General features: G+C 47.5%; 2 protein-coding genes across 3 annotated transcripts; one reads left to right on the top strand and one right to left on the bottom strand.

Annotated features, from left to right (window-relative positions):
- The first annotated feature begins 3,223 nt into the window (after positions 1-3,223).
- Positions 3,224-6,472, top strand: LOC125527456 (AP-1 complex subunit mu-2). Its single transcript, XM_048691967.2, has 11 exons — positions 3,224-3,625; positions 3,706-3,855; positions 3,962-4,024; positions 4,126-4,302; positions 4,390-4,493; positions 4,992-5,099; positions 5,177-5,273; positions 5,387-5,484; positions 5,566-5,707; positions 5,800-5,922; positions 6,030-6,472. Exons 1-11 carry the CDS (start codon positions 3,497-3,499, stop codon positions 6,126-6,128), a joined length of 1,290 nt encoding a protein of 429 aa, XP_048547924.1. The 5' UTR covers positions 3,224-3,496; the 3' UTR covers positions 6,129-6,472.
- A 907-nt stretch (positions 6,473-7,379) lies between these two features.
- On the bottom strand, positions 7,380-8,755 carry LOC125538074 (uncharacterized). Of its 2 annotated transcripts, XM_087529774.1 has the most exons (2): positions 8,435-8,755; positions 7,380-8,374 (listed from the first exon to the last, which is right to left on the bottom strand). In XM_087529774.1, exons 1-2 carry the CDS (start codon positions 8,614-8,616, stop codon positions 7,606-7,608), a joined length of 951 nt encoding a protein of 316 aa, XP_087385900.1. In that variant the 5' UTR covers positions 8,617-8,755; the 3' UTR covers positions 7,380-7,605. The 2 variants fall into 2 exon arrangements, with proteins under 2 accessions (XP_087385900.1, XP_048557336.1); XM_048701379.2 differs by having other exon boundaries at positions 7,380-8,755.
- Between the last annotated feature and the right edge of the window lie 3,810 nt (positions 8,756-12,565).

Below are 12,565 nucleotides of genomic sequence, written 5' to 3'. Positions count from 1 at the left end.
CCAGCCCTGTTGGTCCACCTAGGCCCGGCCCTAAAATCCAGGGCCTAGGCCCGATGGGCTTGCTCGTGGGCCGGGCTTGGGCCTGAGTTTTGAGCCCACCAGCAGGGCCTGAACGGGCTTGGGCTTGGCATTTTAAGGAAGAGGCCCGGCCCACGACCCTAAGCCTTAAGGGCTTTTCAGGGCTTTTTACCAGATGGGTCGGGTTGGGTCTTGAAAAGTAGGCCCGATGGTAGGGCCTGGGAGGGTCTGGGCCTTAGTTTTCTGCCATGGACTTTTAAGGCCCGACCCATGGCCAGATATACTCTGGTCTAGCCGAGCCGAAACAAAACCATAGTTCAAAAAAACGTAGGCGTAAATTGTGCGTTTTGCCACTGCCTTGCGCTTTACTGACCAAAGCATATGCTTATGCGCAATTATGCGTAGATTAAGCGTAATTATGCGCAATGCGTTTTGCCAACGCCTAGAGCCTAGGCGTGCTTAAGCGCTTGCTTAGGCGCGCCTTTTTAAACTATGAACGAAACACGCACGAGTTGAACGACCTGGCGTGACTCAAAAAAAAAGGTCGCCCCTTGTCCATAGAGCAAATCTGGCCTTAAAGGTCCGCGGATGCGTCCGGCCAGTGACTGGACTTGTCCGTTTGAGCCATACCGTTTGCGATTTATGCATCACCCACAGTTTGGTCGAAGGGTCTTCGATACATGTGTTGCGTTAGGACCATCCTGCAGTAGTGTTCTCCAGAGGCTGTTGTTAAGGTTTTCACCTTCCTTGCCCCGATCTCCCTCAGTAGTTTTGCTTCGGGCTGAACCAGGATGATCCCGCGTCACCTCCTGGCCTTGACCTACTATCAGTTTTGAGAAAAGGGAAGTTAGGGTTCCCTCCATTATCACTCGATTTGAGTTTTCTTTCTCGGGCAAATGTTCTCGTTATGGCGATGGAGTGGTCAAAGGCTGGAGGTGCGCCTGGCCCAAGCTCTGTGCCTGACAAGCCTTACGTCAACAAGCCTTACAACCAAGGCTGGTGTAGGATGAGAAAGAAGCGCCGTCGGAGGCCACTCCTTAGATGGCGGATGCTCGTGTTCACATCGACAAGCCTTACAATCAAGCCTATTTTTTAGGAACTTGCAACCTCCTTGACGGTGTGAGGCTGGCAGGTCCGTGCTTGTTGCAAGCCCAGTTGCGAGGGGCGGGCAGCGGCGGGTGGCTGCAAGTCCGTCAGTGATGGGCGATAGGGGCCATGTTGGCTGGAAGTCCTTCCACTTCCACCAGGAAGGCGCCATCGCGAGGATCGAGGAGCGAGGGGGTGACTGGATTCTGCCGGCGAGGGCGACGCAGATGACATGCTAGGCACCCCCACGTGTGAGAAGGGAGGCGAGGAGCGATGAAGGGTGACTAGAACTATGCGAGGGAGGCGAGGAGCACGACTGGACGGTTTTTATTGGCGGAACCGTGCGACTATAGGTGCCTCAGGACTGCGCGGGCGTGCGTTTGAAGAGGTGGAATAGTGATTGCAATTGGCACTAAGATCAGAGTATTATGGGCTATATGATCAGGTGTATGGATGGACAATATGGACTTGGATCTCTGCATTTCGTTCTATTATACGGAGGGTAGTAGATAGATGCATGGCATGTTTCGATCAAGAAGCAATTTGGATATATCCCCACTACGTCTCGATGCAAGCACATTTTAATGGGTGTTGTATAGAGCACGAATGAAGATCATGATGATCTTGATCACAAATATATAGTTGTAAGAATCAAGTCCTCATGTCGTGTATTTTATTATAAGTGTTTTAGTAACAAAGGTGATTTAAATCCGGTATAAAAGCTGAATTTTAATCCTTTTGCAAAAGCTTATTAGAAACCTTTGGTGTAGTGCACGTCCTCTCACAAAATCGATAACTCAGGTCACACCTTAGGGAAAGAGACGGGGAACCTTTTTGCTACTCGTTACCGGATCACTAAAGGGAGTCATCAAATCTTTTTCTGGTGCCGTTGTCGGGAAGAAATTATGTCACTAGTAATTGTGCTAGAGTTTTTGTTAGAGTTTTTTTTCCAGATTTTATTATTGTTCTAGTTTTTATTTTGTGCCAAGTGTTACTCAAAATCCAAAAAAATGTTATAGCTCACAATCTTGAAGAATTTGTTGTTCCAAGCAAGCGAACCAATTCCACAATCTAATGTTGTTTGCGTCAGACGACGTTCATGGCCTCGGGGCGCTAACGGAGAGGGTGCGTGTCCTCCACCGCGTTCGGACGCCAGACGGCCCGTATCGCCTCCGGTGAGGCAGCGACGACACACCTAGCACTGGATCCATGCGCCATTTGGGCGGACACAATGAATTCCCGACGGAAAGAGTCTGAGCGCTGCCTCACACGGGCCTTCTCTCGGGAGCAGCGGAGCGCAAGCCAGACATCGGTTATCCTCATCTGGGCCGCGTGGGATGAGGTCGGGGTCGACAGATCTGGAGGTGAATGATTTAGATCCGCTGCCCGCCATGTCAGAGATGGTCGGAGATAGCAGGACGGGAGCTTGGGTGGCGGAAAGAGTGGATTGAAGTGGCTAGGGTATGGTCCGGTGAGCGGATGAAGAGGGATATATGCGGTGTCGGATGGGCTAGTGTGGGCCGGGTCCAACATGGTGGACGCGCCTAAGAGCATCTCCAACATGACGACGATGACTGGGAGTAGGCTGAAGGTGCACTAGTAGTTTTTATCGATGTCCTTGCACTATCTAAATAATTTTTATCTATCTATGCTATGGAACTATGTAAAATATCTATGTATCGTTTTTTCTATCTATGAATTTTATTAAAAAAATGTACGCACTATTTAGCGTGCGCTGCATTTTAGCGCGGCCGCTGGAGCTACACGCGCGCGCTCAATTTTGACGCGTCTGCTGGAGCCACCGCTGCCGGCCGCGTCAAATCAGGCGAACGACGCGCGGCAAATGACTTTTTTACGCGCGGCGCGTTGCGCGGTTGTTGGAGATGCTCTAAGAGCCGCATATCCGCCGCATATTTGGGCTAGAAATGAGAAATGCTGGCCAGTCCGAATATTTGAGACTCGTTTAAGATGTCCGTATCGCATTTTCGGTGACCGGGCCGGGGGCGTCCGGCTGTAGACGCTCAACCTTGATCCATTTTTTTCCTCATCAATCACACACGTGTTACTCCTGTTAAAAGACTAACTAATCCTGGCAAAGCCAGGAACCAAGCACTGGCCCCACCGTGCAGTGGGACAGCAAGAGAACCGCCCGGATCTGATCCAACCACTCCAGCACAAGCCCCCGCCGTCGTCAGTCCCGGCTCCGATCTCCCCTTCCCTTCCCTCACTCAAACACGGCGCGCGCGTGCACAGCAGCCAGAGCCGCGGCGGATCCGGAGGCCTCAGCGGCCGAGGCCCGAAGCCAGCAGCCGCCCGCGCCGCTCGCCGCCCCCCGCCGACCACACAGTCAGGCACTGCACCGGCAGATCCAGATCCAGCGTGCCCCGCCCGCATGGCGGGGGCGGTGTCGGCGCTCTTCCTGCTCGACATCAAGGGCCGCGTCCTCGTCTGGCGCGACTACCGCGGCGACGTCACCGCGCTCCAGGCCGAGCGCTTCTTCACCAAGCTGCTCGACAAGGAGGTCCGTGAGCCCTCCCTCCCTCTCCTCTCAGATCTGTGCAGCATCGAATTGCGGGTCTGAGCTCTGCCCTGCTTTACCAGGGCGACGCGGAGGTCCACTCGCCCGTCGTCCACGACGGCGCCGGCGTCTCCTACACCTTCATCCAGCACAACAACGTCTTCCTCCTCACCGCCGCCCGCCAGAACTGCAATGCCGCCAGCATCCTGCTCTTCCTCCACCGCCTCGTCGATGTACGTGCGCCGCCATTCTCACCGCAGCGAGCAGTGCTTCTCTTTAGCATTGCGAGCAAGTAGCAGCAACGGGCATTCTGCTCATGTGATCTGTGTGTCGGCGCAGGTGTTCAAGCACTACTTTGAGGAGCTGGAGGAGGAATCTCTGAGGGACAACTTCGTCGTCGTGGTATGTGGTGCGTTTCTGTGTTACATGAGCTGGGTTTGGTTCAGTTTGAGTTGCTGCCACTGATGTTGGAGGGGCTTATGGACGCCCTTTGTTCTGCGCAGTATGAGTTACTTGATGAGATGATGGACTTCGGGTATCCGCAATACACAGAGGCGACGATCCTGAGTGAGTTCATCAAGACCGATGCATACAGGATGGAGGTCACACAGAGGCCGCCCATGGCAGTGACGAACGCCGTGTCATGGCGGAGCGAGGGGATTCGGTACAAGAAGAATGAAGTGCGATACATTACACCTCTGCCCCTGTTTACTCTGGTTCACTTTGATGGTTATGTGATGGGAAAATTGTTGGCTCGTGTATCGCAGGTGTTCTTGGATGTGGTTGAGAGTGTCAACATTCTTGTCAATAGCAACGGGCAGATCGTGAGATCTGACATCATCGGCGCGCTGAAGATGCGGACCTTTCTGAGGTAACTTCGTGATATCATCCCATACAGTCATACCGCAAATTCACACTATGCTTATAACTCAGCTGCTTGTGTAGTAATAAATTTAATATGAATCACATCCATGTAGCTCTGTGAAGATGTAGCTAGATTATATTATCCAACACATTCCTGTAACCTTTAAAATTAGTAGTTGTGTAGTAGCAGTTGAAACAAATTGACAGTGAGGAATAAAGACTAATAAAGTGTATACATACCCTGCCAACTACAACATATGTATTGCAAGTGTGTCTTGAACAAGCAGACTTTACTTAGTTCTCTTTCAGATAATATCATCAAGTTGTACCCGATAAATGAACTGGATTATGTAAGTTACAAATGATAATTGAACTTTGACTCAAACCAGCTGGTTTCAACTTCTGGTCTTTTGGGTTAATGGGTCAAAGTATTATCCGACTATGTTTTCCCTGTATATCCTGTGGGATATATTCATCATGGCTGATATGCATGTACTTGTCACAGTGGAATGCCCGAGTGTAAACTTGGGTTGAATGATAGAGTTCTTTTGGAAGCGCAAGGCCGAGCAACTAAAGGAAAAGCAATAGATCTGGATGATATCAAATTTCATCAGTAAGATTACACGATTACTATATTCTTTTTGTCATAGTAGTCATTTTAGGGTTTATATTGACCGATCCTTTTTTTAGGTGTGTTCGGTTGACCAGATTTGAGAATGATAGGACTATATCATTCGTCCCTCCAGATGGAGCTTTTGATCTAATGACTTACAGACTCACCACACAGGTTTGTCCTTTGTGTTTTACAATCAGGAACTATTTGGTGACATATGAGATGCCAAGTCCTGGCACACATTTGATATTAGTGCATGAAACATCTTGCTTTGGTCCCTCCTGCAGGTGAAGCCTCTGATCTGGGTAGAAGCACAAGTTGAGAAGCATTCAAGAAGCCGGATAGAGATCATGGTGAAGGCAAGGAGCCAGTTCAAGGAAAGAAGGTGCCTGTTTCTAACAATAATAATGTGCCTCTGGTGGCATGAATGACCAACTTACATAGCATTTCTTTTTCTCATTTCCAGCACCGGAACAAATGTAGAAATTGAAGTACCTGTACCCTATGATGCGACAAACCCAAATATAAGGACTTCAATGGGTTCTGCGGCATATGCACCTGAGAGAGACGCAATGGTCTGGAAAATTAAATCATTTCCTGGTGGCAAGGTAGGTCCTGATCCAGTTCCATATGTACACTTTTGCTTCCATGTTATGCTAGGCTGGATTGCTCTAATTCCCTGGACCTATTACTCTATCAGGAATATATGTGTAGAGCAGAGTTTAGCCTTCCCAGCATTACCTCGGAAGAAGCAACCCCTGAAAAGAAGGCTCCAATACGTGTGAAATTTGAGATACCCTATTTTACCGTTTCAGGCATTCAGGTAATCCATCAGCTCTTGTTGTAGATCTGTAACTAGGTAGCTTTGCTCACAACTTTCTTTGGCAGTCTTGCATCCTGCTTATATACCATATTCTTATACTTTTGCAGGTTCGTTATCTGAAAGTCATCGAGAAAAGTGGATACCAGGCCCTCCCTTGGGTTAGGTACATCACAATGGCCGGTGAATACGAGCTGAGGCTTATCTGATCTCTGCTCTAGCTGCTGGAGCAATCAAGCAGTTTGTTAGAGTCTGAGGAGGCGAGGAGCACATGTAGTGCTGCACCTGAATTACGGCGGCAGGATAGATGGCGTTTACCGGCAGGTTGGGGCTCTTGTCCCTAAAGCTCCACCCTTCCATCATGCAGAGTTCTCTTAGTGGTTTTTACCCATGTTTGCTGTAAGTTACCATCCACCGGTACAGTTGCCTAGTTGAATTCTTGTTTTCCAATTCTTTCCTGGTTGATATCACATGTATCATATTGGTTTATTTACCCTATTGATGTCACTCACAAGCTTGGGCCCTGTTTCTAATCTTACTATTTTCCTTCCAAGCTATTTTGATTGGAGGTGTATTATTACCCTCTGATACCTCCTAGTCATGAGTAAAAAAATTGTTGGGTGCATGTCTGCTCTGTATTCCCTGTGGAGCATCACGAACTGTATTGACCTTTCTTACCGGTGTGAATGTATGATGACCTGTGGTGCAGTCTCCAGCAAGTCTACAGAGAAATCTTCAACTTAAGCGAGCAATCTGAAACAATCATGAGTTTAGGAGGTCTGGTGACGGTTGTCATCATGATTCTCATGGAGTTTCTTAGTGCCGTTGGTGACGGTTGTATCATGATGCTGTGTTTGCTTATGTGACAACAATGCTCCTTATGGTAGGAATGTATTGGTTAATCAATCACCAGCTCATCATTCGTGAAGAACAGTTCTAGCACAAAATGGGTAGGCGCACCAAATTTCTGATCTCCCAAACTGAAACACAACATAAGTGTATTGCTGCGAGGCGGGCACATGGGGTGTTGCACACGAACCAGCACAAATCAAAATTGAGAGCGACCTGGCATCATCCAGCAATCAAACTCAATATCTTGCCTTTCCTAAGGATCTTCGTCAGCAAACTCAATATCTCACCATTCGTAAGGATCTTCGATGTCGGTGAAGACAAACTAACAATGCATCTATGTTGTTGTTTTTTGCGGGAGAACTTGCAGTGCAAGACCATGTAAAGCATGCGATCTTTCCCATTCCTTCAACTAATGCAGACTTCTTCTCTTTTAGTAAACACAATGAAATCTGGAATGCTATAGCCATCTTCGCAGCTGGATAATGTGGCATTTTATAGAAGATCGTCAAAACGGAAAAACCACAGAAAAGAAAGATGTCATGTACCACTCCAGTCATAGTTTTGAAGACATTTTCCAACACAAAGAAGGAAAGCCAAATAGAGTAGCATTTGATTTGAAATGAAATATTTTAGATTAATGAGGTCAACCTGCTTGCCGTGTTAGCATACTTGTACATACACTAGCACTACAAACCTCCTCAAACCTTGATCACATAGTATATACTGTAGCATCAAGTGCATGCATACGGCATACAGCACACCACACCCTTCACACACAAGAGTCCATTAATCAGCACGCGCAGCAAAGCATAGCGAGCATACGGCGAAGCTTGCTCAGAGCTTCTTGTTGGCGAGGCCGAGGGCGACGGAGACCATCTGGGCGAGGTGGCGCTGCATGACCTCGTAGGGCGACTTGACGTCGCGCTCCTCGTACCAGTTGTCGCAGTCGCCGGCGTAGGTGCTGGCCGCCGTCATCTTCTCCACCAGGCTCTCGCTGCTGGTGCCGGGCTTGTGCATCGCCCGGCTCACCTCCTCCAGCGCGTCCACCAGGTCGTCGTAGTTCTGCTCGCACGACCCCAGGATGGACGCCATCGGGTTGCCCGCCCCGGACGCCGCCTTGGCCGCGTCGAACGTCACCTTGGCCGCCCGCGCCCGCCCCAGCGCCACCCGCACCGCCGTCTCCATCAGCGCCCGCGCCGTCGTCACCCCGGACAGGTGCAGCAGCGTGTGGCACACCCTCTGGTACGCCTCCAGCTGGTCGCACGCCTGCACCGCCCCCGGGGCCGCGCCCGCCGTGTCCGCCGACAACGCGCCGCCGCCGGCCAGCTTGCGCCCTTCCAAGAAGATGAAGCCCTTCTTCTGGACGGCCGCCTTGCTCTGCGAGACGGCGAGCCTCTTCTTCGGGATGCTGATCTTGCTCTGCGTGACGTCGAGCTTGCTGCCCCGGGCCAAGGCGTGGTCGGCCGGCGCCGCGTCGTGCCTCGCGACGAAGAGCTTGCTCTGCGAGACGGCGAGCCTCTTCTTCGGGATGGAGATCTTGCTCTGCGTGACGTCGAGCTTGCTGCCCCGGGCGGAGGCGTGGTCGGCCGGCGCCGCGTCGTGCCTCGCGACGAAGAGCTTGCTGCCCCGGGCGAAGGCATGGTCGGTGGGCGCCGCGTCGTGCCTCGCGACGAAGAGCTTGCTGCCCCCGGCGAAGATGTGGTCGGTCGCCGTGCCCTGCTTCGAGATGTGCAGCTTTATGCCCCGGGCGAAGGTGAAGTCCTTGGTGACGGCGGCCTCGGCGGCGATGAAGAAGGCGACGGCGGCGAGGAGGAGGGCAGTGGTGGTCACGGAGAGCCGCGCCATGTTTCTTGCTCCTTTCGGTCTCTTCTCGACCGCCCTCGTCGAGAGTGTATTTATCGGTGCGCGCGCGGGGAGGGCAGGCCAAATTAAGACCGAGAGAGAGCAGGAAGGAGGCGACGGCTCGATGGGAGGATGCTGCAGGTTGACGGCCTCCGCATCCCGAGTGTGTCGAAGTTATATAGGAAGGACGTCCAATTTAACCTGAGAGGGGAGCTAGCCCGGCGTGCATGGCCATGGCATTTTAAGGTCTGCCCACGGGCTCGCCATGGTTGTAGGATGTCCAAACATAGGCTGGCGATATCTTTTGCCTCGCGGAATTTTTGCTTGCTTGGTGTGCAGGGGTTCCGCGTGGCCCTCGCACAATGCTCCAAGATATCCATGCATGGATGCAATGCACCAACATATCTCGCTCTCGATGAGAAGCATTATTGCCTAGGTTCTTGTTTTCTCTAGCACATGTTACATATCTATACAAATAGTCGCTCCCAACTCGTCACCATACTTCCCGTATCCATGCATGTCTATTGATTCACAGAATCACAGACTAAGTTTTTTTTTTATAGAGTATGCACCAGTGCAGAACCGGACAATAGCACCGGTTCGTAAGGCTCTTTAGTGCCGGTTTGGTAATCGGTGCTAAAATGTAGGCACTAAAGGCCCCCCTTTTAGTACCGGTTCAGCACGAACTGGTGCTAAAGGGCAACCACGTGGCACGAGCCAGCTTCGGGGGCAGGGAGCCCTTTAGTACCGGTTGGTGTCACCAACTGGTATTAAAATGTTTGGGGGGTTTTGGGTTTATGATTTCTTTTTCATTTAATTTTGTATTTTCCATTTAATTTTTTTTCGTTTGCTGGTATTTTACGATACTACATATTGTACACGTTATGCATATATATAAATAGAATTTCTAGTAGAACGACCGATCATAATATATATAGGACGGCTGTTTGGGACACCTAGGTGCCCAGGCACCTTGACTAGATACCGTTGGATCAGATCTTGATCTGTTGTTGTGATGGTGGCATGCACACCTCTAATGGAAACAAAAAACTTCCCATACATTGTATACCCACGTACATGCATTGATGAGATTTCAAATTTTTTTTGATGCATGTCATTTGTTTACCTTCCAAACATTGCTACAGACGCTATGGAAAAGGTCAAATATAGTAACTGATACATGGCATTCATTGTGTCTTGCGTGAGAGAGTAACAATTAATTCATTTTTCATACCCGTTGCCTTCTATGGTAGCCACTGGTTAATAAATTAATGGAAAATGTGAGCACGGGTTTAGCGATGTCAGGATTGTTTCGCAATCTGACGGGATAATATATTCATATGAGGTATGCACGTCACAAAGTAAAAAATAATTAAAATCACATCTTATACTATTCGATCACCTTAATTTTTATAGGTAAATTAGTGGTAAAAAAGTGTGACCCGGCCTTAATTTTTTAAAGACTTGATACCTTGACAAGTAAAACATTACGAAAATACATAAGAATGTCCTAATTGTACATACAAAACCTTTGGGACGATGTTTCATATTATTTAATTATATCTGATACCTTAAAACAATCAGAGTATATACATACCCTTTTTGTTTTATTAGGTATATACATACCCTTGGGTATCTTTATATGCATCTGTGGTCGAAATGTGAAAAAATCGGGTGTGGGTATCAACCTGCACGCGTACATTCATAAAATTAGTCGTCAAAAAGTGTAACCTAGCATTTTTTTAAATACTCGATACCTTGAAAAGTAAAACATTAGGAAAATACATAAAAATGTCCCAATTATACATACAAACCTTTGGGACGATGTTTCGTATTATTTTGCCATACCTAATACCTACAAAAATTAGAGGGTATATACATACCCTTTTGCTTCATTAGGTATATACACACTCTTGCGTACCTTGGATTGCAGCTATAGTTAAAATGTCAGAAACATAAAGGATGCATGAATAACCAGAAATATCATGGGTATATATATACGCGCCATCTTTTTTCAGAAGTCAATGGGAGGTATAAGCAAAATATTTTTAATGAACGTATAATAGAGTGCACTGTTATAGAAAATACCATGCGGTTTTAGTTTGGAAAGGAAAACTTCTAGGGAACCAATAGTAAATCATTGACCATTAATGATTGGATGCATGCAAACAAAACTTGGAAAGTCATTATATCGTAGATTGTACACATGCATGAAGAAATATGACTTGCCATAACAGGTCTAGGTGCCCAGGCACCTAGATGCCTCAGATAATTTACCTATATATATATATATATATATATATATATATATATATATATCATCGAATGTCTCACAACCACCATTAATTAATTCACACATATATACACACATGTATATACAATTTCTCCTAATTGGTGCCTTCGGAGCCAGTGGCATTAGCCTATGCCTTCGGAGCACGATAACAATTGGAAGTGGTTGATGGGGGCGGTAGCGGCTAATAGTATTCTCCTTTGGGATCTATGACCTGGTCGAGCAAAAATCTCGCTATTTCCTCTTGAATTGCTTCTATGCGGTCCTGTGCTAGGAGCTTGTCCCGCACCTCTTTGAACTGTTAAGAAGGAGATCAATATGCATGTGTATTAGTTGTGTGACTAGATATCGATAATGGTGTAAAAATTTGTGAATAGTGTTCTGACAATCGATATCGTACCCACTCCTGTCTTTGAGATTTGCTCCTTTCGGACGCCATCATGCGAATGTTCTCGCAAACGTAGTATGCACATAGATCATTCCCCGGCGCCTGCTTCAGGCCTTTACGAGAATGGAATTTGATCAGATAATAATTAATCAAGCATAATAATTAAAGAGATGGCAGCTAGCTAGTACTACTTAATTACTTACCTTGGGTCGATACCATTTCAGATTTTGTTTCCATGCGCCTGGAGTGGCCCTGATGAACTTTGCCCAAGCCCTGCCCGCCGACAAAGAAAATGAATAAATGGGTTATTAAATAGTTGTTATCAGGAAATGACGAACTAATTAAATAGGCCGAGATATAGTTAATAATGATTGAAATTACGTGTTGACTATCCCCTTCACGATGCCGTAGTCACTTGCTTTCTTAAGTAGCGAGTCTAGTACTTCAACTGTTCCTTGATCAACTTTAATGATTAACAAGATCCAGTGAAATCTGCATGCACACACGTTTGCATATCTTAATTAAGCGGGCATATGTAAGCAAAAGCATGTAGCTATAGCTAGTAGGGAAAAACAGAATTTGTAGTACAAGACAGTGTGACTCACTGGAAGTTGTAAGGAAGTAGTATATCTTCATTGTATTTGAGTTCCTTGAAGAACTGTAGCATGCTTTCCTCTACACATTTTGCGTGATATGGATCTATTTTCCATGTGTATTCATTATTGGTATTTGGATCAACGAACCCAATGCCATAGCGTCCACCTTTTTTCATTTCATAAATCTTCATCCTGCATAATACCATAAAAAAGAATATAGTGAGGATAATTACAGGTAATGATTGATCAAAATGATCAGCTAGCTTGAGACTTAAATTACAGAAAGAAATCACTTACAGACAATAGCAACTGACGATAGATTTGTCGAGTGCGTCTTTATTGTATAGATGAAAAAGTTCTGAATACTCAACGGTCACAACTTTCTTATGGTAGTAATGCTCCTCGTTGACATTCACCATGAGGGACTCTCGATTGGAAATCTTGGTAATGTCCATGTACCATTGATGCAATGCATACATTCTCGTTGGGAGCTTATTGACCTCCTCTGGCTCGACCAAAGGTTGGCCCCAGGCATATTTCCGTTTTATTTCCTCCTCTCTAGTCGGAGACATGGGCTCGATATCGAGGAGTTGTCCAACAGTGATCCCGATCGATTCAGCCTGCGCAATATGCTCCTCGGTTATTATGACATCGCCCAGCCCGGGAACGTTAACGGTT

The sequence above is a fragment of the Triticum urartu genome, chromosome 1A (assembly GCF_056163025.1).
Source record: "Triticum urartu cultivar PI428250 chromosome 1A, HENAU_Tu73, whole genome shotgun sequence".
Classification (NCBI taxonomy): Eukaryota; Viridiplantae; Streptophyta; class Magnoliopsida; order Poales; family Poaceae; genus Triticum; species Triticum urartu.
Note: the sequence above shows the minus strand (reverse complement) of the source record. Positions and strands in the feature narration are given on the sequence as shown.